At 41.6% G+C, this 26,608-nt stretch overlaps 1 protein-coding gene across 2 annotated transcripts; it reads right to left on the bottom strand.

Annotated features, from left to right (window-relative positions):
* Positions 1-799: 799 nt before the first annotated feature.
* On the bottom strand, positions 800-26,511 carry mtrr (5-methyltetrahydrofolate-homocysteine methyltransferase reductase). 2 transcript variants are annotated; one of them, XM_030398681.1, is made up of 15 exons: positions 26,410-26,511; positions 25,717-25,861; positions 25,367-25,520; positions 25,065-25,182; positions 24,453-24,969; positions 24,263-24,376; positions 24,010-24,166; positions 23,817-23,905; positions 21,506-21,686; positions 16,710-16,752; positions 12,934-13,114; positions 12,096-12,214; positions 7,104-7,196; positions 2,895-3,089; positions 800-1,721 (listed from the first exon to the last, which is right to left on the bottom strand). In XM_030398681.1, exons 2-15 carry the CDS (start codon positions 25,858-25,860, stop codon positions 1,577-1,579), a joined length of 2,250 nt encoding a protein of 749 aa, XP_030254541.1. In that variant the 5' UTR covers position 25,861; positions 26,410-26,511; the 3' UTR covers positions 800-1,576. The 2 variants fall into 2 exon arrangements, with proteins under 2 accessions (XP_030254541.1, XP_030254540.1); XM_030398680.1 differs by lacking the exon at positions 26,410-26,511 and adding an exon at positions 25,991-26,276.
* Between the last annotated feature and the right edge of the window lie 97 nt (positions 26,512-26,608).

Here is a 26,608-nt window from a genome sequence, read left to right as displayed (position 1 = left end):
TCCGATGTAAGTTTAATCCATGGTCTAAATCACCGTGAAACAGTGTTAGACTCCCTCTCAATAGATCAAGTTAGCAGACCGCTAATTTACGGAGTTTTATCAACCTCAGAAACGACCGCACGACAACAATGCACTGCAGTAAATGGATCCAAATATAAACCGCCACCAAAAAGCCACAAATAATGCTCAGAACAGCACCAAACTTCAGAAACAGTACAAATAGGGTCTCAGCACATAGTCTGGGGCATCTAACCTCCGCTAGCTTAGCTAGGGAAGCTATTGGGATGCTAAAAACAGAGTTCAACTCTCCTCCATCAGCTTCCGGGTCGGGGAAGTCCCGACGCGACGATTACCGAGTGCAATTAGAAATGCTCAATTCCGTTCTTTTCCCTTTCCGCTCTCGATAATAACCGTTATAAACTGGCAGGTAAGACACATATGAACTTTGATTGCTTTTCCATGGAGTCATAATCATACATTTTCATCCATGAGCCGCGGAACTCTAATGCACTCGGTAATCGACTCGTCGGGACTTCCCGTCAACAGGAAGCTGCTGCAGGAGAGTGGTAAATTTAGTCAGCTTTTCAGCAGAAATCCAGCTAAGCTAGCGGAGGTTAGATACCCTGGACTATGTGCTGAGACCCTATTTGTACTGTTGATGAAGTTTGGTGCTGTTCTGAGCATTATTTGGACCCATTTACTGCAATGTATTGATGTCGTGCGGTCGTTTCTGAGGTTGATAAAACTCGTAAATTAGCGGTCTGCTAATTTGATCTCTCGAGAGGGAGTCTAACACAGTTTCACGGTGATTTAGACCATGGATTAAATTTACACTGGAATATCCCTTTAAAGAAACAGGCACTATAACGGAGCATTCAGACAGAGGGTGAATAGAGGTGCTGCAGAAATGGACAATATGAGAAGAATAAGGTAATACTTAAAGACATTCAAAATCAAAATATAAACCTGGAAATGAGCATAATATGGGACCTTTGAAGACATTCCTCTGCCTACAGAGGTATATCATTGTGCATTTAGTTTGCATTTAGAGTTGATCTGTTCCAAAACCCCAAATAACTCATTAAAAAATTACTTCTTTCATCCTGAAGGACAAAAAACAATTTACAGTCAGTGTATAGTTAAAGAACCACAAACTGCTGTGTTGTTTCCATCTGGGTTGGAGTGATATCCCACTCTCAGTCTCATCAAAATCACTCCATCACAGCCGAAGGAAGTAAATGCTTTTTCCCCAGACAGGACGAAGGAAGGAGGCTTGTCTACACTAAAAGCATTTTCACACTGCAGGACCAATCTCCGGCACTATTGCCCCGACCAAGGTCGTTTCTGTTCAAACAGCAAAGCCCAAGATGATGTAGTGAACCGATATCCCCAGGTCAGCATGGTACATTCCATCTTGGTAGCATTGGGTGGTGTAAACTAAGTCTGGGATTTAGCATCCACAATTTTATGGTTCTAGAGGTTACAGCTGAGCGTGCTGATTTTTTTTTTCCTTCAGGTGTATAAAAGAAAAAGCCCAGCGGATGCTGCAAAATGCCCTTATCTCGTCAGTCCGCTGTCAGCCCCAGATGTCCTGCAAGTAGCGCTTCTCTTCTCTCAGCCCGGCCAGTCTCTTCATGGCCTCCAGCTGGTCCACCTGAAGCTCTGTTGTGATCATCTCTATCAAGGTCTCATTCACATCTTTTGCCATGTTCTTGGCATCTCTGGTGAAGGAAACATACAACACAATCAATAGGCATGTTTTTGCACAGCACCGTGGCACTGGCCCCTATTTCAGAAAACCAGCAAGTGCTGCCAGCCCAGGAGTGCCTCCTGGAAGGAAATTGCAGAAATCTTTATCTTGCTGTTGCAGCATATTGAGGTAGATTCATCATCCTGTGGACCTGAAGTGACATTTTTTTGACTTGGTGGAATTCGCACAGTTCTGATGATTCAAAGTTCATTTACTCAAAAGGTGTATGTGGCAGCCTGGCAGGGATAAGAGAGGAGAAAAACATAAAATGTGATACTGAGCTTTACCAATGATGACTCGACTTGACTTGTTATATACCGATGTGTGCTTGGCTTTGTCTCGTTGTCACAATGGGTTGTGATACACAAAGAGGGGTATATATACGGCATAAATGCTCGAAACTGTTTCAGATGTTGCATCACTAGCTACGTTTGCATGAACAATAGTTCTTCATTCCATTTAAAAATGATTCCGACTGAAGAGATCAGGTCAACTGTTTACATGGGATGGGGTTAAGAGGTTCTTCTGTTGACATGCAACAACACATTTAATCAGAACACGTGTGATGCTACATCATGCATTTCTCTTTTCTCATGGGATATTTTATTGCTGCGTGTTTGATCAGCTCCCTGTCATGAAGTTGGATATCCATCAACTCTACAGCACATATATGGCTATATTAGGACTTTCTCGTGCAGTACTGTAAGTGTGCCTTCGCTGCCTTTGTTAACAAAATGGACCTCAATGAAAATGGGGGGAAAGATTCATATGCACCCTCTATCTTTAAAGATAATCATACTTAATGTTTACTACTCTACACAGCTATTTCGGCCAGGTCTTTCTTGTCAAATAGAAAATGTAATTGAGTAGTGCCCCGGCAAAATAAAGGCTTTTTTAAGTAATCTATACAGATTTACGAGTAAATTTAAGACTTCAGAGACAAGACAGGGATGTGAAAAAAATAAACCAGGCATGCAAAGAAAAGAGCTGTGAGTGATTTGTACTGCAGTCCTTTCACAGCTGAGTGCCAGAACATGACGCAACCTTGCCAGGTAGACCCTGGGATAGATGTAAAGCAGAGTGAGAAAAGGCAAATATAGCTGTTTAAATCTGCATCAGACTTGTTATAATTAGTCAGTCTTACCCGCAGACATAGAGGCAACCGTTCTGTTTCAGCAGGATGTCAGTGACGTGCTGGCTGCTGAGTCGCAGGTTATGTTGGACGTATCTGCATCGTGCTGCAGAGTCTTTGTCCTCCTCTTCCAGCTGGTCATCTCTGGAGAAACACACCTTGAGGTGGCTCAGAGTACCGCTGGACACAAAGCCTTCCAGCTCCTCTCTGGGCAAAGGTGAAAGATGGCAGAAGACACATTCAAACATTTCAGGTCATCGTAAATACAATTTCCTACAAGGTTACTTCTGTAACTTCTGTGACAGGTTGTTCAGGAGAGCCAAGACGAGGAAAAAAAGATGTTACGGCGAATGGCAGACCAAGTTTGTGGCACAGCACCTGTCCAAGGTTTTATGGGAGTGCATGTGAAATGCAAGTGTATCGCCAAGCATTCAACACAGCTTTCCTACTAACTATTCATCCTCTCACTCCCAACACTCCCTTAAGATATTTAGCAATAGCTTTAACAAGACATATGACCCCCAGAACATTTCCTAAGAACACAAAAAAACCTGTCAAGCTCGATAAAACAGAACACTGATGGGCAAAAGGTCTGAGCAAAAACTGTGCCAGACAACCAATTTATCTTGTTTAACAAGGGAAGTGCAAAAAAAATATGGATTTCATAAGCAAGGTTGAGTCACCGTTATAAGCATCTTTTTTACAATCAATCCTCCCAGCCTTGCAGCCGGGTGTAACCTTGCTCCCCCATCTGTGGTTCGCTTGCCAACTAACTCCTTCTTCTGCCTCAGTGTTTTTACAGTGCCTGGGGTGCTATTGGAAGGGAAGGAATAGAGGAAGGTGTTGAGGGAGTAAAGGGTTTACTGTGGCTCAGAGCATCTTGTTTAAAGTTAAGGAGTCGGAATGAGCGGGAAAACACACACACAGACAATCGCACACACTCATAACAAGCCGGGGCTATGAGATCATGGGTGAAGGTCTTCGCCTCCGGGAGCTGTGTTTTGCAGTGACCCCTAGACTATAATAAGGCATTTTTTTTTTCAAAAACACACAGGTGCTGCGGTGTGAAAACTAAAGGAAAAAGATGAGTGTTGTTGTCTTTGTTTTAAAGGAAACATCCAGAATTGTTGCTTCTCCAGCAATGTTTATCACCTAACCTTTAAGTCATTAAAATCTCATTCTTTAATCATTTAGTCATTGAAATTGCATTCCTGTGACCAGGACTTGTGATTACAAAGCCTGTTTGAGCATGAAAACAACAACCTGCATAACAAGGGAGAGGAGAGTGCAATCTTGTTTGTCTGATGTCTGAATATGAATCATCATAAACTGATGGGGGCGCACGCTGAAACTGGCTGATGACGGCTGATTTTCTCAAAAGGCACAACAGTCGAGGAGGTTTTCTGAGAGCCGAAACCTGCCACACTCCTCGGTGTGTTTGTATACCAACAGCCCGTGGCAATATCCCGGTCCCTAATGTGAACGCAGCAGGCCTCCCGGTTGTGTTTCCCCTACAGCATGAAACCACTTGCCATGAAAAGGCTGAGAAAATCGGAAGGACGGAGGGGGGAAGGATAAGTGCAGCAGAGAGGAGAGGGGAGGACGGGCTTGATGTGACGTGCAGACAGATTGGCATCAGCCTCTCACAGGGATGTTAAGTGCTGCGGCTGATTGAGGCGCATCGCTTCGTTTAGTTTTTTTCACTGGTAGGAAATTTGGAACGCCATCAGACAGTTGGTCACATCCTGTCTCGACATTTTTCAATATTTATACGCACAAAAAGTAGTTCATGTTGTATTTATACAAGGTCATACAAGGTCCTCAAACCAACCCCCCCCCCCCCTACTTACAACGACTTCAGATGAACTTTTCAAAATCTGGGACACAAAAATACTACAAACTATGCCAAGCAGGCTTCATTTCCATTGCTAGACACTGAACTGCGTTTACTTTTAGAGAAATCCAGCAGAGATGAATGCAGGCAGGCCATTCAGCTGCAGGTATGTAGCTCTCTCTGTTGTTCATTCTGCTAACCTATTTAAATCGAGGACAGTTCTTCACGGGTGGCTCATAAAACACGGACTAATCGCTTTGGTCAACACTATGGGGGTGTTCATCAGAGAAGCCCACACTGTGAACAAACACCGTCTACTACCTGGCTGTGAGTTGGTATTTAACTAAGGGATAGAGGAAACAAAGGGGGAACAAACAGCATCCTCTGTGATCTTTTCTAGTGTGATTAAAGATGCTAATCCATTCACACTATTTAATCCTGCCAAAGAACTTGATCAGTGCACTAGCATTGAGTACACGCGCGCTGCTTATAGCAGCGAGGGCCGATCAATTGGTGTGCAGTCGGGACAGAGGAAAGCCAAAACAAAGTGATCAGAGCACTGAACTACTCACAGGCCGGTGTCAGTTTACAAAGCTTTGACGAAACAAGAGGTCAATCCAAAAAAAGTGTTATATTCGTACAGTTTACTTTGATTCAGTTTGTTTTGCAGAATGAAAATCCCGCTCCCCTTCAGGCCCATCATCAGGGGAGGTCAGAGTGAACAGACGACCCAAGCCCGAGGCCCAGGAAAGGATTGGTCAGTCAGATGTGCAGAACACAGATGTGCTGCTGATGTAGAGTGAACTGACCAAGTGGCAAAGTTTACCACTACTGAGCTGCATTAAGCAAGGCACTCAACCCAAACCGCTTCCAGTGTAGCTGCTTCCGGGTGTGAATGAGTGTAACTCATCCTGGAAATACTGCTACACTGCCCGTATAAGGTTCTACGCAGCCTGCTTACAATGCTTGCAACCAGCATATTGTTCCTAAAGTCCACAAGAAAACAGTGAGACTGTTCTTATCATCTCAGAAATCATCCCAGAGTATCCCCATGCGGAGCGGGTCCACTGAGGAAGAGAGAGGAAAGCCTCTGTTGACGTTATTTTTATTTTCATTTCAGCTGACAACCGTACAGTGTAGTATTTCAGTTCCGCATAATATAGTTTGATTTATGTAGTCCCCAAGAATTTAATTAACAGATGACGAATAAATTAAATTTCAACCATGATTTGATCTCATGATTCATTGCAGTAATTTCTTTAATCAATGTTTAATTTTACTTGTATCAGATCACTCATTCAATGGAGGGCATTTTTTTCTCTCCTTGTATCAGTTTAAGGGTAAAAGGAGGAATATACCTCTGTTTTAGTCTGATTAAAAGAAGTGTTTACTTAAGCCTGAAATTGATATGGGTTGATCAGAGGTTGCTGAATGTATTATTTGATAGAAAAACTGTTTGAAGAATGGGAGCTTCAGGATTGAGCGTCAGATGAATCAGCGAAAGGAATATTTACAGTCCAGGTGTTTTATAAACTTGAAAGAAGAAACTCTGGACAGCTTCCAAACAGGGATTTCACTTCATCGTGAATTCAGATAACGACACATTTTTTTGGTACTCGCTCGACCTTATCAATTCATTAACGTTAAAGCAGCATTAATGATTATTTTGGGCCATTTGGGAGAAGCACAAACAAGTTGTGAGCACAACATTGACATATCATCCCCTCTTCAATTTACATGGCAAACTTGTAAGCAAACAGTGTTGATTTTGAGTCATGTTTCTGGATGCTGACAAGTTAAAATCAATATTCACTGTCATTTTAGGTCTGATTTGATCTCGACCAAACTATAGGGAAAATATCGAGCATTTAGCTGCTACAGTCACTTGCTACTTGCTAACGTTTTGTGTGTGGTGCCAGGAAGGTTTTTAGAGTTGTTTTTGCCGTTGTTTAAAACATTTCGAGACAGATATCTGAATATTTCATCAACTTGGAAATTGATTCAATGAAGGAACCTTTATACAACTTCTTGCCTTGAATCACAATAACGACAACGAAGCTTTTGCCTTGACTTATAAGACTTTGTATGCCCCTTTTCTTTTTATGCACATCTTGCAATACATCCTTTCAATAATTACAAAACAGACTGTCCATAATGCTCATGCTCATTGTAATTGCAGAATGAATACCCACATCATGTGCGCAGACAGAGCAGCGCTCATGATGCGGGCCACGGATTTCTATACATGATACGCAGCAGCAAAGTGAAGAGGGAGGTGGGTATGGGAAACAGTTATCTGACTAACAAAAGGTTCCGAAAAGTATGTACAGAATATGTGAATGTGTGAGTGTAGGGCCCTGAAGTGAGAAAACAGAAGCCCAGCTTACCTGAACAGGTAGTCACGGTCCCTGTGGCGACAACCGAAGAACAGCCAGGTCTCGCCAAATGTGGCCTCGGGGTTCTCCAGCCTCTCCTTCGCTCTGAAAGTCAAACGGCGAATGTTAGCGGTCAATCAATACTAGCAGACGACCAGACCAGATGGAGGAGAGGGAGTCCTTCCTCGCAGCAGAGGTTAAAGAAGAGTAGTGACACCATTAAGCACTGTCTGCAATGACAGAACACTGAGTGCCACAATTGCCTAATGCACGGAAACGACTGTGCGTGCTGCAGCGAGGGCATTATATGTATTATTAAATTTCGCCCAAACAGACGGATAGATCTCATTACTATAAACAGTTACTGAAAATGAAACTGGGGCTTGTGCTTGTAGTGTGGGTGTGTGTTTTGCGTACTCTCGTGTGTGTCCAACTGCTTGAGTGCAAAGAAATAAATAAATTAAAAAAAATACTGCTCCTGCAAAAGTGATTCCTCTTGTGGCTCAGGAGTTTGGCAAAGCTCCCAGAATCCTTTGCAGGAAATGGCAACGCAGTGGCACAAAGCGGCTCTGAGGCTAGTGGTATCTGTGCTGCACACCTGCTGCAAAGGTGACAGCTCTCTCCCAGATAACAACTGTTGACCCTCAACCTTTCATGATACCATCAGTCAGTGGACTCTCTAAAGAGCTGGGCATTATCGTTTACCCCGTCTGGAGGGAGGGGAGCAGGGATGAGAAGAGAGAGAGTGGTTGGTGAAGTGACCAACCACGACGAGGGGCTGAGGAATGCCACGGTGAGGCATTGAGATTAGGCCCTTTGTGCTGCGCTGCTGCACTCCGAGGATAAGGTGCTGATTCCCCTAAACCCCATCCTTTTATATTCACCTACAGACTAAATCGTGGCTTGTGTTTTCCAGAAGTCGGAAAATCAAAATGGCAGCCAACTCTTGTGTTTGATGGACTTGTATGGTGCATAAAAAGGTGCTGAAATGGTAAATGGATTAATTGATTTGTTTGAGCGACTTGAGCACATTTTTATAGGAATTATTGGAATTTATTAAACATTGTAAGATTTTTTTTTGATACATTTTGTCAATTCCTCAGGGAATAATGCAGAGATCCTGATGGAAAACGTCTGTTGTATTTAGATGGCTGGCATCTATGAGTGAGTACAAAAGGGGACTATCAGGCCTTGGTGGAAGCATGCCCTCTTCCACGTATTCAAGCAAAAACTTCAACTACTTCACTGAAAAGTTCTTATCAGTGTGTGTAAGTTTTCCCATCATACTTGTGTAAGTTGCAAACTGGACCATGATTAGCCCCCCAAAATAGTTGTGATGTGACAAAGGTATGCTTGTACATAGAAACTTTCCCCTATTCAGCAAAGATGGGCAGTGAAACTAAAAGCTGAATGGTGGATAAAATGTGGGAACTATCGCTTTTTCACTAGCATGGTTATCCAAATTCTTGTAAGCGAGGGTTTTCTCCAACAGCATGATGAAAAGTACAAAGACAAGATGGAAACAGCCTCAATGAGGAGGAAACTGAAGTTTTATCAAGCAAATATGGAAGTCAAAACCACAGGCAGGATTTTTTTAAAAATTCAGCAGGAGAAACTTTTTTATAAATAACAGTGAAACTCAAATTTGGCTACATTTGAATAAAACTCTTGCATGCTGATTCCCTCAATGTTGCTAATGGCTGATAAGAATTACATTGTTTTTGTTTCAAGGGGCATGCAGAGCAGGACATTTCTTTTATCTGCTTCAAAAATGTCACTTTTTTATTTGCGTTCCATCACTGTAAATTGAATATCTTCCAAATTATTTCTTGGACAAAAAACAAGCAACGTGATGATGTCAATCTTGGTTTCAAAAAAATTGTTTTTTGACTCATGTTGTGACATAATATATCAAAAAAGAAAAAAAAAGATTATTCTATCATGTCTCGCAGCTATACACAAATGAGCTGTAGTTAAAAAACAAAATCAATGCAAGTCTGATGTGAATACTGAAAAATAAAACGCCCTCATTAATTAAATGAAAAATTGACCAGTTAATAAAATCCCACAGCGAAGACGTTTGTTTGAACTCTCCGTCTTTGAATGTGGCCCTGTAACAGAGCTGTCTGGCTGACTTGATCCGAACGCTCAGATCCCATCCATTAGCATCCTGGACGAGATTCTTCTGATCTGCAAACAGCCTCAAGTAAACTCATTTTAGTGGGCTCGTCTCTCTCCTCTCGCCGCCTGCCCTGAAGGGATCAATACCAATATGAAAAACCTGGATTCCATTCTGAGTAGACCACACCAGTGCCTTTCTCTGAATACAAATCACATCACATCACATGCCCACACTATAACAGCCTGCAATACAATCCCAGGGGGGAGGCAGCATCTACAGAGCACTCCATTTGGGGTCGAAATCAGAAGCGGTTGCCTTTCAGCGCCATTCAAATGATCAGCAGGAGGGGGAAACTGCACGGAAAGTCGAGGTGAAGACTTGGTAAACATCCCAATTATCTCATATATTTCATTTGTTTCCTTTGCAGCTCCGTGCTGAGTGGCTTTTTAGGCATACAAATACAACAAAAACCTAAAAAAAAAAACAACAACAACAGCTCGGGGCTTAATCACTGAAATTACAATCGCGGAATTAGACCGATATACATTCAGCGCGTACAGTACAGCGCTAGGCAGCAAGATGCTGTGGCCTAATTGTAATCAGCTGTCTGTTCAGACTGATAAATGGAAGCTCAATATTTGTTCCCACAAACTTTAATAAACGGTTGTCGTATTGTGAACGTGCCAAGTACTCCTTTTGGCAAGCCGAAGTATGAAACTGAGCAAACAGATTTCTTCCAAAATAAAAGCTTGTTAGAGCTGTTTTGGAGATTAAGGCTAACCATTCAGTTAAAATACAATATTTGTTTAACTGTCACTGCTCCCAGCTAGATAAAAAGACACTGGAAATCACAGTCCTTCCACACAAACAATCAATACCGCACTACTGGGGGGGGGGGCCTTATTAAAATCGTCTGGCACCCCCAAGTGGGCCTCTGACCTTTCGAGACTCTTCTTCCACTTGTTACCAGCGCAACAAACTCATACAAAGTACTTTTGAAAACAGCCATCGATTAACAGTGGGAGTGGAAGAGGGGGGAGAGGTAGGAAGATCGAAGTGTCCCCATGTTGTTTTGTTGCTAACAGGACCATTCTTGGGCCTGGAGGCAGATACGGTGTCCCGTTGACAAACTGGTGATTGTTATCTCCTATCAGAGTGCAGTGTCAGCCGCCGAGGCTTTGTTTGGAATCTCAAGTTAGATTCTGTATAATGCCGCGCACCATGACAGGTTTATACAATCCTCCGGCACAATACCCAGCTGGCAGGGGAGGGGATGAGAGACACGGAGAGGGAGTACAGACTGAGGAGAGAGAGTTGGAGAGATTGGTTCACGTGAGTTGAACGTTGAAGAGTCTATTGAAGGAAAAAAAAAAAGTTTCAAATGTAATAAAAGAAATCTAAAAAATGAAATAAAAAAACTCTCAAGGATGCATCTGATGATGGGTTGTAGTTGTTGTACTATGAAACAAAGCCTTCCAAAATCAATCAAGGTCTGAATGTTTTGCTTGCATTGACAAGCAGATCTGCAAGGACAGACCATTAATAAAACACTTATGTGTATTTTGATAGCTTAGATTTGAGAGAGAAACATTTGGATACTGCTGTCAGGATCAAAGTTAGACTGATGTGTTCATATCACTGCCTTCAACTAGACTATCGTCCCTCTGGCTCAACCTTGATCATTAAGAAGAGGAGTGGTGTAACCAGGTCAGTCTGGAAGACGTGCGCTATCTTTGGTTCTCCTGCATCCCAAAGGCGCAAACACTTCTCACCCCAGATGACCACTTATATTCCCTTGAATGTGCTACAGACAGACAATCCACCACTGCTATCACTTTAGCTGATGCTGTGTCACCTCTCAGAGCAATAACCCGCTGACGCCACCCGCCCCACCAGAGCAGACGTCCGAGGGATTTAGAGACAATTGGAGTTGACTAGGGCACAACCTCATTTATACAAAGCCACCCAAGAGTTAGACATGTCAGTCTGACTCAAAAGGCTTACTCTGCTCTCTAACAAGTCATGTTAGGCTATGGGGCTGGTTCAACACACAGGCATCGGCCTGGATAGAGAATCTCCAGTCACATTAAACCCATCTGACAGGTCATCATTTTGCAATCTCGATGTAGCCGTCAATTCAGAACCGCAGAAAATTAAACTGAATGTCACGTTTTCTTCCAAATGATAGCACTCAAGAATTTGGACTCGGACAGCAACGATTAAAGAAGCTGGAGAGAAGTACTCAGCTGACAGTCAATATCCCACACCACCTCTTCGGCAATTACGAGCACTGATTAACTCCAACAACGTAGCCACCGCCCTCTGGACTTTTTACTTTCAAATCAATAACGATGCATGTGCTGGTATGACTCCTGGCTCTTCATTACAGGCCTCAGCCATAAACTTGCGTGTCGGAGAGAGGGCCTAATTTATTCCTGGCGAGACGAGCGAAGCATCTGAAATAATCCCTGACGTGATCACAGCCCTAGGCGCTAGATTTATTATGCCTGATGAGATGTACATGACGTCGACTTTTATCGGCTTTGAGCAGGGGTCTCATTTAATTGTCTCTGCAGATTACTAGAAAATATGCGTAGATGATGTGCACTTAACATCACTTGAACATTGCGAATATTCATTGCTGGGTGAAGAATCTTCACGGGAACAATCCGCAACACACGGCCCAAAAATCAGCATATAACCTGCGTGTTTCTGATGCTCAACATGAACATTTAGCTGCGTATCTTGTAACGTCCTGCATGCACTTGATTCCTCTTGAGGGAGACAGGGGATCTCAATACACCATGTCACTATGACTTGATGAAATTGTCACTTATTATAGCACAAGATAATATCTTAATGGATTATCAAATCTGCCATACCTTTGCTGGAGGAAGCCGATGAAGGGAGCAACTCCTGTGCCCGGTCCGACCATTATAAAAGGCACTGACAGGTCAGAGGGCGGCCGGAAGGAGCAGTTGGGTCTCAAACTCACATGGATCTGGGGTCAGAGGACATTAGCAAGCATTTAAAATAATGAGAGTAATTACAACAGTGCTGAGAAGCCACTGTGGGACCACCAATCTATTAATTGATCTACTTAATATTCTAAGACATACTAATAGGGAAACTCATGAGGAATCCATAGAGTCTGCAGTAGAGAGGATTTGCTTGCTTTAATTTAAATTAATTCTTTAATTAACCGCCCACACAACAGGCCCAAAGCTTTTTCTTTTTTTTTTCCCCTCACACATTTAATTTCCAGAAATTAAAAAATAAAGTTTGCAGAGAAGCCTAAAACATTCGGTTGAAACAGGCTGAATCCACAGTGCCTTGGATTCTGCAGTTCCGTGGACATACTGCACAATTTTCTGATATCCTGCTCCACGCTTGTTTTCTATTTTACTCAAGAACATCTTGAGCTGCAGTATTTTGAAGGAGAAAAGGCAGCTCAGCTCTATTGGCATTTTTTTTTTTTTTTTTTAAACAAAACAACGACAAAGACGAAAAGGGGGTGGCAAAGTGAAGTGGAGCAAAATTTCGACCTAACCGTGTATATTTTACTGCCTTTCAGTTTGGGGTTAGAACTGTTACAGCACCTGAACACTTGTACTCGGCTGATATGTTTCCTGGTCCTGGCTGATAAGTGCTTATATATCCAAGAGTTCACAAATTTGCACAATCTAGTTTCAGCTCTCCGTATTCCAGGGTACTCATTACCTTTGGCAGAGCCGTTCTGCCGGAGGATTCATCCTTCCCTGGGAAAAGGAGGACAGGATTGATGAGGTCAAACAGCCAACCGGTACACAAGCCTCGCCTCCCCGCAGGCCGCCCAGAGCATGCTGGTAACTCTACGACGTTGAAGACAAAATGCAGCTTTCCCGGGTGCGTAAGACAGGAGCTATAGAGAGGATACCACAGAGAGTTTGAGATGGAAGGAAGACAGAGATATACAGAGACAACAGTGTGTATTGTGAGAGTGTGTGTGCAAGGCTCACAGACAGTGACAAGCAGGGAGATGAAGAGAAAAATAGAGTGAAATACAGGCGCAGAGGGAAGACAGTAGGGTACAGAAAGGCACAAACATGACGAGTGAGGATGGATTCTCAAGAGCAGACAACAGCGCCTCTTCAAATGATTCACACAAACAACCTTTAGAGACATATAGTTATACAACAGCTGATCAAAGTATCAAGGATACACGGGCATTTGACGCAATGCCAATTATGAATATGGACGTGACAATAAAATGTGCTAAATTGTGAGCTATGCCAGTAGTTCCCAACTTTTAACAACAACTCCCACTGTGTTAAGTAATATTCAACTGGATTTTTAACTGTTTCTTATCAAATATATATTATATAAAAGCCCACAATGTTTAGGCTGGTTTGGTCAAACTTGCATCTGTACTATTTCCCACTTGAGGTGGCAAAAGTTGGATGTTTCAACTATTTACATTATTTCTACACTAATTACTAACATCGCTTGCCCATTACTTAAACTATCAATTTCGACAATATACCCTCCTACCTACTTATTATCCTTGGCTATTACTTTAAGCTAGCTACTTAGCCATGTATCCATTAGCTGACTTTAAGCTAACTATTTCAGCCATTCATCCATTAGTTAAAGCTAAGCATTTCAACCATTTATACATTACATTATGCTAACTGTTCAAATTGCTAGACTATTACTTTAAGATAGCTATTTCGACCATTAATCCATTAGCCTACGTTCAGCTAAACTAACTATTTCAACCATTTATCTTTAACTTTCAGCTAAGTTGACTATTTCAACGCTAACAACAGACAACGCATTACAAGCTACACCAGTGGTATGAGGTGGTATACATATCCTGTCTCCTAAGCGGGCATAGTCGCCTCTCGCTCTCATTGCCAGTGGCCATTTTTAACACTAATGCATTCATGTTGTTCTACTGCTTGTCCGTGTCCATGTCCTAATGTTGCCTCTTGTTTTAATCTGCTACTTGTATATGCTCATTCTAGCTCTCCAGGTCAGGTGTGTTCCTGAGACAGAGACAAGTCTCGAATTAAGTTAATTTTCTCCTTTTCTGTACGACACAGGTTCAACATTTAGTTTGATGAGGATCAGCCATAATCTCGCCTTACATTCATGTCTCCCACTGTGTGACACAAATATAGGAAATGACAACTGGCCGCTGGTCGGTGGAAGGTATGTATGCAGACAGCCTATTAAATCTGGTAGGTTGTTATATGTAGCATATACCAAAGATTGACATCTCATCCATTCGTAACCCTATTTCTCTTTAGTTTTGTCTAAAGCGTTGGTTTTTTTGGGCCACTCCACCGTCTTTCCACATACCGCCTGACAGCTATAGAAGTACACCCTCGCATAAAAGTACTTCTGGTTGCTAACAACCGATCTAGACATTGGTGACAATCATCGTAGACTAGGAAAACACGACTAGGAGGGAATAAAAAATAACTTCCTTTTCATCTTGCTTTAATAAAACTGCCTCTGCTTCCTCTCCATTCCAGTCTACACTGCCGGCTGAAGAACTCTCACGCTCTCTCATCCTTCACTTTCCAGTTCCTGTGGGCCACTAGAGACCTCTATTGACCACAGCATCAATAATGCAGGCCTCTAATGTCTCTGCACCATCTGATAAACTACAGCCACCATCGCTCCTGTCTGTGCTCTGTCTCTCAGCACATTCACAAGCGCACGCACACACACGCACACACACGCACACACACACACACACACACACACACACACACACAGATACAAGCAACTAAGGGAGGGACTAATGAGAGGAGCAGAGAAGTTTGACATTGCGTTAGATGTTTCTGTTCCATGTGAGCTTTACAGCAAACCTAATGGGTGCTAGCTTAACAGGAAGAGCAGATCGATAACTGGCTAAGTGATGCAAAAAAAAGGGAACACTTGAGCCTTCTTAAACTGAGTACAACTTGCTAAATGTTATGCTTTATTTACAGTCCATTCATTTGTGCACTTTTTTTCAGTTCAGGGAATTACATCTATGAATACCCATCCCAAACACACATAACATGGACTACTATGTTAAGGGTCAGGGCCATAACAAACGTTAGACATATGCCCACATATAAGCATACATAATAATTATTACAGTAAGTTATATTCGTCATTAGTTCAGATCATTTCTTGTTTCTTTATAAAATAGTTTCTCAGTACCTTCAAATCTAAATTCAAACGAAAGTGCCACACTTTCCTCACACACATTATTCATGGCGCTTCCCTTTGATGTAATAATAATCCCTATCAAATGTCAGATAATTTGAAAGCTCTCCACAAAGCTGTGAGAGAATTGGCTAAATACCAGATCTCCAGTGGGAAGCAGCGCATTTCCTAGCTGCCAATAGTCCAGGATCAATATATATTATATCACGGGGACTCGACTGTCTCCTCGAGTTGTACCTAATAAACAAAGCTGAGGATGTAGCACTATATCGTGACGCATGCACGGGAATAAAATACTGACAACGGGTTTACAAACTGAGTCACAAGGTTATGAGAACAAAATAAATGCATAATACTAGCTAGTTCCCTCTTACAGCACCAATGTTAAATGACACTTCGCTGGGTAGCTTATGCATCGTCTCTGGGGTATTATACATCCTTTAAATATGTAAAAATTGTAGTTGACAACATTCGAAACTTAACTAAAATTATCAACTGAATCTGAAAGAATGTTATGTTATAATGCTCATGTAGTGTTGAAGAGAGATCTACTGAAGTTATCATGCTAGCTAGCCCCATTCTGTGGAGGTCCAAAGCACCTGTGCTCCTGCCATAACCCTAACCTGGTGTGAACACCAACACTCCCCTAAATGGCTAACTGAGGTAACTATATAATGGCAGTTAAAATTAGCAACAGTTAGCGGTTACTCTGATGATATGCTGTTTCTATGATAAGCTTTCCTAGCAATGTATTTTCTGATGAATTTATGATAAACACTACATGATTTTAGGAAATATTCTGTCCATCTTCCCCATCATGAAGAATATGATCATGTTGAGAAGACAGCTGAATAAGAGGTATTTGAATATGTCTAAACAAGTGAGCAGCAGGGAGGCCGCATTTCTGTCGCAGTCACTATTGCAAAATAGTTTTTAAAAGGTGTTTATCAATATTATTCACTGTTTGTTGTGACTATTTCCAGATATATTTAGAATCACTGGAGAGTAGGCAGTTTCATGGATTCTCCGAAATTCGACAGATATTTTAATTTAGTCAGAAACATCTCCAAGGGTTAGATTCTTCTCGATGAACAAAAAAAATCTTTGCAAATGTCTCAATGTTTACTGATTGTGCACCAGTAGAAATCGGGAAGCAGTGGAGAGAGTAAGACAGACATACATGCTCAAGGATAGTTGTTATTCCAACAACGTGATGTAAAAAGGGCACAAAATGTGCACAGTTTCATGCAGTACAAAATGTTACCTGCATTCTTATTTTTCTGTCACCTTACCTGGCTGCTGAATAAGGCCTCGGCTGCAGTTTCGGCAAATGCTCTGAAAGGCAAGCACAACTGTCAATCATCCTTTCCGCGTGGCTACGATTTTGTTACACAGACAGCCGTGACAGAGAGGAGACAAATAAGTGAAAGTCATCTCGGTCCATCGAGACATCCTACCTACCAATCTATCCTGTAGAGTTACCCCCACCCAGGTTACAGGCTTGTTTCTAGGACACACTTCTATATTTATGAAATTACAAACTCAGGGTTATGGAATCCCAAGTGTCCAGATGTGGAGCCAGTAGGAAACAGATTGCTTATGCAGACCTTATTTCAATGCCAGCAATGAAGGTGCCCTCTTTTGGGTAATATGTAGTGTGGAATGTATCCATGAGGATGTGTCGGAGAAATCAGGAAAACTTACAAGAGTTGAAGATAACTTTTCATCCTGCAGCGCCAAGATTTGCCATTCGCTTCGCTATGAACACCACCAACTATTAGATACGGCCCAAAAAGAGTGATTGAGAGTTTGTAATGTGCTTGCTATGTACTCCCTTACATTTTATTTGTATCTCCGTGATAGATGAACCTGGGAGAGTAAAGCTGCACCATATGTACTGGCTGAGGCCTTACAATAACACATTTTTCTGCTAAATTGCTTGGAAAGACAAACAGCTGGACTTAATCTGCTCCCTCCTCTCTTTCTGGATTTCTCTGACATCTAAACAGCTCAGGGTGTTAGCGAGACAGCTCCGCACTCTGACGTCCATTTCATCTCTTTGAGCTGTTTTCTTTTCTTTTTTTTTTAAATGGTGACGTATGAAACACTTAAAAGTGAGTTTGAAGATGCTTTTGAGCAAAAAAAACCCCATCAGCCTTAGTCAAACATTTTTAGAGAATAGAAAACAGTGAGATAACGACATGTGGACTAAAAAATCTGCATACATTTAGGACGGTAGAATAAGAACAAATTAGGAGAATTCTGTTGTTTATAATTCAACTGAGAAGCAAAGATCTTGTTGAGACTGGGAAATGTGCCAACTGTAGAGCTGCAATGAGTACACAATAAATCAATGAGTCAATCAAAAGAATTTTTTTACTGTTTTGATTGTTGTTTAAGTCATTTTCAAGCAAAAGCGTCAAGCACTTCCCATCTTAAATGTAAGGAATTGGTGCTTTTCTTTGACATTAATGATAGTAAAAGAAGAGTTGGGTTTTGGATTATTGGTGTGACAAAGGATGCAATTTGAAGACGCCACTTTGGGCTCTTGGGAATTGTACTGAGGATTTATCACAATTTCTGGACATTTCATGGGGAAAAAAAATCAACTAAGTGATTAATCATGAAGGTAGTCGCAGGTGAATCCTTCAATTAGCAATAAAATCACTGTAAGCTTTAACATTCTGAAATAAAAATTGGTTGCACAGTGTCATGGTTGTAGATAAATGGCTCCATCCATGTACAGAGCTGTTCCCTATAAGCCTCACTTTCACTGCAGTACATACATCGCCACACGGCTGACTTTTTTCCAGAGCAATGACGGTTGATACACGGCTAAAACTGCTCTGCCATTGCGCAACCAAAACAGGCAGAGGCGTTGTTTTACCTGGTCACTATCCCAGGTAACGGTGAAACAACTGGAGTAACTGTGCAAACTCAACCGTGCAAAAGATAAACAAGAGTTGAAAAGGGTTGTCAATTTTCACTTTAATGACAATAATCACTACTTCTTACAACCTTAGCCGATTCCTTCCTCAATTAATCATTTTGTCTAATAAATGTCAGAAAATAGTGAAAAATACTAATTACAATTTCTCATTGCCCACGAGCCTAAATAGCTTTTTTATTCAACCAACACTCAAACACGCAGAGACATTCAGTTTACTATCATGAGAGAAAAAAAAGCAGCAATTTCTCACATTTGAGGAGCCGCCACCAGAGAACGGACTTATGAACTAATTGATGAATCAACTAATCTTTGCAGCTCCCAAAAAAAAAATCTCCGATCTTTTATTTAGCAGAATCTTGGACCAAATGTTTGGCATGGCAATGAAATAAACTAAAGTGAGAACTTTTATTCTGAAAAAAGATGTTCGTATGTTTAGAGGAAGAGTTCCGAAATGTATCAGAGACTGAGAGGCAGGCCAATTTACAAGGAGAGCTAGAATTACACACTGGCCTTGCTTTGTTGTAATCAATAATCTTGTAAAGTAGCTGAAACTCACAGTAAGTCATTTGTAAATAAATCTTAAGGATTAATTACGACTAAGCTGTGATGCAAAGGAATTCATGTTTCTTGTAATGGCCAGCAGTTAACCCCCAAAGGGTAAAAATTTTTTTTTTTTTTTTTTGGACAAACCATCTCACACAACATATCCAGCAATCCTTCCCATCAGTGGAAACACACACCTCTCCATCAGGCGGTGTATCATGTACGCTAACACAATCCTCTGCAGCTGCACGGTGCTCGGTTTCCTGCGTTTCTATCTCAGAGTGACAGCACATGTCCGAAACAGAGGACAATCAATCCATCATCCCACATCACTGCACCATGATGATACTGCTGCTAGATACAGAGGATACATCACTTTTAAAACCTCTTTTTTTTGTTGTCGTTGCAGTGAGTGGCTTGAGGACACATCTTAAAATATGTATTTAAAAAAAGGTCTCTGTTCCAAAAAAATACAGTCCCAGGGTGCCCGATATGTTTTCAGAAATGATCATTTTCAGGGGTACCATCGATCATACTGCACAACAATACAATCTATTCCATCCCACAAGTCTCTCTGCGCCGCAATTTATATGCAGAGGTACCATTTTAGCGTGAAAAAATGAGATGGCAATGTGGTTGAACATAAAAGTTATACTTCTTATGATATATGGATAGTTTCTTTGGCTGCAGAAGGAATTAGTGGAGAATTAGGGAGGTGGTTAGCATCAGAGCATTAAGAAGAATTCTCCTTGGTAAGATTTGTTCCTTTTTCTTTTTTTTTTAATAGCCTACAAATGCTAATTTTGAGATACTTCTGAGAAAAGGACCTGCAAGCTCATGGTTTTCCCAAACCATTTAAAAGTTTTCCAAGACATTTTCATGTATCTGAAACGAAAGAAGATAGAATTATGTCTGATATGCAGTGCGTTGTCTGTGACAAAGAAACCTTATTATACATCGCAGGCTTCTCTGGAGAGAGGGGGAGCGCGGGGACATGTTAACTTTACTTAACTCTTTAGTTTGCTTAAGTTCACCCACAGGTCACAAAAAAAACAAGAATAAAGCTAAACCCTGGTAGAATTTCATTTGAGCCCTGTGGTAAAGAAAATTGAAAAAGATGCTCTTGGACAGCATTCTGCTCTCTGGGGCTATGACCCCAAAGTTTTCATCTGACCCACTGTGTGAAACAATGGACCATATAACAAGAGAGCTGACTCCAGGAAGGAGGTATCTTTCTCAATTTATACCCAGCGTTTACTTTCATACCCAGCCTGCACTTGGCCAAAGACAACCGAGTTTCTCTCCTCATTATTTATAGTTAGTGTATAACAGCATAAACTCTGATCAGCAAACACCTCCCCTTCAGCCGGGCTAATGAACCAAGAACAGCGCAACAAAACTGCAGCAGTGTACTTTAGCAGTGACACACTGAGTCAGAGTTGACCATTAACCTCTGATCCAAACTGACCTCTTGCGTGCTCGTGTCCTTGCAAAGCTCAGTGGCTCACCGGTAAGCAGCTGTTGCCCCCGAAGGGCCTCCGACACCACATTTTTCACGGGGCACGATTGTCGCGATTCCCAATTTCTGCATCAGTTCACCACTGGAAAAAAAGGTGCTGTGGCTGGCAAGTAGACCAAAAATAACTGACACTGGGGGAGGCCAAGAGCTGTGACACAGCTGTTTTAGAGGACAACTCAGCTCGTATGTAAAGCTGTAGCCAACTAATTTCACTGTCTGGTAACTTTCAGTCAAAGCTTATTAGATCTATACTGAACAACCGGCCAACTATCTTAATGGGCTGAGAGAAAATGTTAGCTTTCTACCAACAGTTGGCTGAAAGGGTCATATTTGGGACAACACAGACAGCCAACAGTAGCAAATACTGATCAATATTATTAGCAGAGGGTGGAAATAATAATTAAAATATCCCTTGCCTTGCAGCTATAATGGTGCCATCATATTCCCAAAAACTGACACTAAACCATATTGGGCCAGCTAGTACTTAACAACGAGTCGAGAAAATGAGTGTTGATCCTTTGGGGAGCCGTGCGATGTTCACCGTCTGACCATTCAGTCTAATTAAATGCTCTGGCAAATTCAGCCTTGAGACTGTGCTCAAAGCAGCTCGCTTAACTAGTGCTGCAGTGACCCCTAATGGATGAAACGGAACAAACATGCCTGAGTGACAAATAGATTAGCAGACTTGACATAACCCGAGGTCTTTTCAAAAGGTGGAATAAATAATTCTGCAGTCATTTATTCCACTGATACACTGCACAGGTGCGGTGTAAATCCCAGTCTCAAGTCAATCACTCTCGACTGCTTCAGGCAGCGTGGTAGCATGCATTTAATTAAACGTGCATCTATTATAATAAAACATGGAAGAGAAACTCAACAACGTCATAAAAATATGCCAATTGACAATTTATCGCATTAAATGTACTTATTGCTGTGTGACATAAAGAGTAAAAGGTGCACTATATAGTTTTGGGGAAGACATTTGAATCAGTAGAGAAAGAAACTAAATAAACAAAGTTGTGTAACACTTCCAGAAAGACTGAGTGAGTGACTGAGACAAAAGCAGGGTGTCTGACCTATGAGGAGGCTGAGAGGAGGCGAGCAGGACGGGAAGGATGTGAGAAGCTCCAGAACGCTGAGGCTCCGGTCTCTCACGTACAGGTTGTAGTTCGCGGTGCCCTGTTTGCTGCAGAGCTCCTGTAGTCTCCTCCTCTGCACACTGTCCCCCGTATGCTCCACCAGCGCTCGGAGAAAAGCCTGTTCGAGACACAGAAATCGGAAGGAGGGTCACTCGGAGCTGATCTGCAATTCTGTCGGATGGTCATGATTTTGTTCACCTTTTCTGACTCTGCAGTAAGGAACACTTCAATTCCACTTCGCACACAGGCCAATCACGTATACATTTTTGCTAGTTTCCTAGGTAGGTAAAAACTCCAGAGGTGGAACTTGGCACCATTCCCAGTTATGGAACAAAAAACATTTTATCATGCATTTTCTGCCCTCATAAAATTGTCATTCAGTTTTCAAATGCTTTTAACACTACCGAAAAATTGGCAAAGGCAAAAAAGGCAGCCTGTTAATCCTCAAGCAAAATTCATCAAAATCTATCAATGCCATCAATTAACATGTTCAATTTGCAGAGGACAGACTGCTGTTTAACTGATTTCATCAATTATTGTTAATCTTTTTGCTGGCTGTGATTAAAACGCAACTCCTGAGCAACTCCGGAGTAATTTCACGAAATTCCGCAATTGTTAATCACTCTGCAACTTCTGAATATTTGTCATGCCTAAGTGTTCTGTATAATTTCGGTGACTTATTAGGTTTATGAGTGCATGTATGAAGAGATTAAAAGGCATATTCTTGGAGTGAGTATTGGAAGAAGCATTATCCCCAAGTTCAAATCCATCCTGATAGACAGCACTTCACCACTACTTGACTAGTGTCAAGAGATAGTCTCTGCATCTGCGTATAGCTTTAGTAATAACATTCATATTTTTCTCAGTGGAAATGGCAAACCAGGCCATGCAAACTATCTTCTGCATTTAATGCTATTACGTATATTATTGTGAACTGCACTTACTAAGAGGCTGAGGTGATTATCTTTCACTATCCTAAAAATCATGGAGTATAAAGATTATAGAGTTGTAAATGCTTTAATAAAACAGATTGGGTGCTTGGATTACACAGACAGGAGTTGTAAAATAAAACTCTTACTGCCCTTTAAGTCTGCAGTAACAGTCTGACCTGAAACAGTCAATTTTCGTGAAGGAATTTAATAACACACGAGAGAAAATGAGACCGCGCGTGAGCCTTATATACAGCAGGGAACCAGACTGATGGTAGCTGTTAAAAAAAGGATGTACGAAATATATATTTCTGACAGATAAGTAATTTGATTTGGACCGTAGAAAGCTTCTCTAATAAAATCAGTGTACAAATCGGGAGTAATCTTTCCCTCTGGTCTCTTCTAAGATGTTGGAAAACAAAATATAACATGCTCTTTAAAAACTGCAGTGTGCTCTTGATAGATACCGTGCTGTAAGTGCTGTTTATTTTTGTGCTTTAAGCAATGCTCTGTGCTGAGTGAGCAATGCTTAAAAATGTTGTATTTATTAAGAAGCAATTGGATTGTTGCCATATTTTGACATTTTACAAATTGTCTTTCTTTTGTCATTCAGTGTGCTGTTTACAAGGAACGGTAAACTACTGATGCAGCTCAAGGCAGAGGGAAATGAATGGTTTTCATTTTGGTCAGACTATAATGAGGTTTTTTTTTTTTTTAATTAAATAATGAATTTAACTTGATGTGATTTTGTGGGGGGAAAAAATAGCGTGAGAGATGGAAATTAGAAACAGGATATTTGCAACATCTTGCAGAGTGAATCAGGTGAAACTCGCATGCCATATGCCCAGCCCAAAGTTTAAGAATGTAACCAACACACCACAAGTGTCAACATCTATTAACACGGATGGCCAGGCTAGTTTAATCATTCTTTTAGCCCCAAACCAAAGCTTAGCACATTCAGTTTTGGTGTAGTGTAGTTATGAGTCTATTTCAACAATGAACCCAAGCAAATCTTTTATTCCAGGCTCTGTCCTGACAGATTATCTGAGTACCCTCCCTTTTCCAAATAGAAAATATGGGAAAATCCTTGTCCAAATATAACTGCACTTCTTCATGAAATACAACACACTTCTCTCCATGCTTTGACAACACGAATAAGAGCAGTGTGCTCTAGCTGGAGAAAACATGACACCTAAAAAATGTCTTTCCCCTTATTATGCTGATAAGTTAAAACAAGTCGGATGTCATATCGAGAAGTGGCTTGGGCAATGCAATTTACAAAGTAAGTAGCTGTGGCGCACTGTGTTGACAGACAGTACCTTCTTAGGAACGCTTCTGATCTCTAGACACCATGTGAGCACATACAGCAGAGAAATGTTTTTGGGAATGTAGGGTGGCACCTGGGCACCTGCACACAGGGAGGAAAGAACATTTATGTAAAAACACAAGGATGTGATGGGAAAAATGCAATCAATTTTACAATGTTCTTTACACAACCATATTACAGTTTACCTTTTTTGTTAGTGTCTTTACATAGAGAGATATGTACTCTGTGGTTCCTCTGGTCATAAAGGCCCAATCTGTGGAGCATGTCCTCCACCTCAGAGGCTCTGTTAGGGCAGAACACATCGAACGAATCTCCGGGCTGATAGGTCATCATTGGGTAAGCCTAAGGATGACAAAAAAGCACTGGAGTTCAAATTATTATACATTCATACTGCAGGCTTAGAAAAAAAACAAGACAAGAAAAAAAAGCCAAGCTTACAGAGATGTCAAGCTCTAAGAAAAGAGCCGTCTTGACTGAGTCTCCTCTGGTCAGCTGAACTGCTCTGGGTATGGGAACCTCATGAAGAGTCTCTTTGTTGAATGGTCCAATAATCTGCGAGAAACCATCTATGAGATGAGGGTGAAATGCAGCATAAATGCATTTTTTATCATCAGTATCAAAGCTTTACCTCTTCCATCGTGTCCACCTCCTGTAGGGAGACATCCAGATAAGAAGGAGGCAGGGCAGGAACATTAAGAGAGGACTCAGACAGTGGTGGTAGGGAACATTTCAGTGATGATGCCAGTATGACACCGGGAACTCCAGCATCCTTGGTCTGAGTCTCTGGTGCTGATGTAGTAACTCTGGCAGCTCCATGAGACTGGGATGCCAAACCAGGGCTCCCTGCAGAAGCGGCTGGCCTGTGATCAGAAACAGCAGTCTGTGTAGCAGGAGCTGAAGATGAGGCAGCAAATGCAGATTTGGAGACCGTTTCTACGGATCCTCCGACTGACTCGCAGTTCTGGCGGTCAGTTATGCTTAAGGGGTTCAGTTGGACATCTGGTGAGGATGGATCAGGAGTTCCCTTTGTAGAATCTACTGCTTCTCCATTCAAGTAGCCAGTCCTATCAGAAGCCATTTTTGATAAGGCACCTTTGATTGCTTTCCACAGTCCGTCTAGCCAGGGGTCCAGAACCACCTCCAGCCTGGAGAGAACAAAGTCCACACGATGATACAGAGCAGTGTAGATAAAGAAGAGAAAGTTGGATGTTTATGCTTTTTTGTTTTTTACAGCGCCTACCCTACACCATCATCTGCATATCCCGTCGCATAGAACTGTTTGGCTCCGAGTTCTTGTAGACGTCGCTCAATTATCTTTCCACAGTTGCAGAAATTTGCATAATTCGTGTCTCCTAAAGCTGGAGCAGACAGAAGAAAACAGATGAAGATTTCTTAAGCCAGCAACTGTTCGGAGAGTAAACACTGTGCTGCAGTGATCTGCATTGTAATGATTTACAAGAGCACGCTTTGCAAATCAAGTCCCTCATATTGACAAACCAACTTCAAATAACAGTTGCATCAGACTTTCATGATAGGATTTACCTAAAAGTGCATAGGAAAGGTGTTTATAATGGTCAGTGGGGAGGGTCTTCTTCTTGATGCGCCTTACAAATTGGAGGGCATTGTCTGGCGGTTCCCCATCTCCGGTAGTAGACACAATAAAGACAACAGGAGCGTTCTCCTTTTCCAGATTGTACTGGAACCAGTCAGATGATTAATCAGTGACAGGGTTTTCTCATTATCAACATGAAACATTACATTAATGTCCAGAAAATACGTCACGTTTACCAAGATATCATTAATGTGATAAGTGTGTACCAGCAGCCATGCAGTAGAAGAGAGGTTTGAACAGCTTTGCTTCTACTTGAATGGTTACAATGTGCAGTAGTTACCTTTTCTTTGTGTTCCAAGCAGCTGAGCTCAGCTACCAGTCCGTGCTCCTCGGCCTCCTCGGCTACACCCTCTGCTATAGACTGGGCTTGGCCCTTCTGAGACCCGTACAGAAGCACAAACCTTGGATTCACCTCACAGGGCATGCTACAGTCCAGAAAAACAACATCATTTGTAGATTTTAAACAATCTGTTGACAGAAAGAGTTGGACCAAGTCAACGCAACGGCTCTTGAACTGACTCAAAATATGCGTTTTCATTGCTACCTCGGCTTACCTACACATTGCAAATTTTGACAGGTGACTGACAGGCTCCCGCAGGATAGTCCTCACTAGCCTGAGCACCATGTAGTACCCAGATGTTGCGTCAGATTTGACGTTACCGTCATTACAACATAAATGCACGTGGATTACAGCACATCAATTTATTATACTAGCTGAGAAGCAACCATGTAACGGAGAGTTGCAGGGGTTTTTTGGGTTTTTTTTTTTTTTTTGCTAAATCTTATCTTGTACTGACACCTAGCTAATAACGTGAACTGTAACTTTGAAACACGGGAGACAAGCCTTGTTGCTAACATTTGATACACGAACGGTGTCTTTACGAGCTAGTTATCCCCTTAAACAATATCCTCAAGTAAACACAGTAGGCTAGATAGTAGGCTAGATCAAGTTCTCATTAGATATATGTTCTACCTTTTTGAAACAGCTGTGGAAATGTACACACTCCAGTCCTTCCTATGGAATTTTATATTAGCAATGGAATTCACGCGAGAGCAAGACAGAGACTGAGATTGAACGTGATCGGAAGATACCACTGTACAAAAAAACATCCTTTAAGTTCTTCCCTTAAAATATTCACCATAAAAAAGCTTGCAATTGTTTTACACGGTCG

Source organism: Sparus aurata, chromosome 19, assembly GCF_900880675.1.
Source record: "Sparus aurata chromosome 19, fSpaAur1.1, whole genome shotgun sequence".
Classification (NCBI taxonomy): Eukaryota; Metazoa; Chordata; class Actinopteri; order Spariformes; family Sparidae; genus Sparus; species Sparus aurata.
Note: the sequence above shows the minus strand (reverse complement) of the source record. Positions and strands in the feature narration are given on the sequence as shown.

Coding starts and splice junctions, on each gene's coding strand:
- mtrr (XM_030398680.1), bottom strand. CDS start 26,061: ATGGTGCTCAGGCTAGTGAGGACTATCCTGCGGGAGCCTGTCAGTCAC. Junction 21,687..23,816: donor TCAGAAGCGTTCCTAAGAAG/GTACTGTCTGTC, acceptor TGTCTCGAACAG/GCTTTTCTCCGAGCGCTGGT. Junction 13,115..16,709: donor AGGCCTTATTCAGCAGCCAG/GTAAGGTGACAG, acceptor TCCTCTCTATAG/CTCCTGTCTTACGCACCCGG.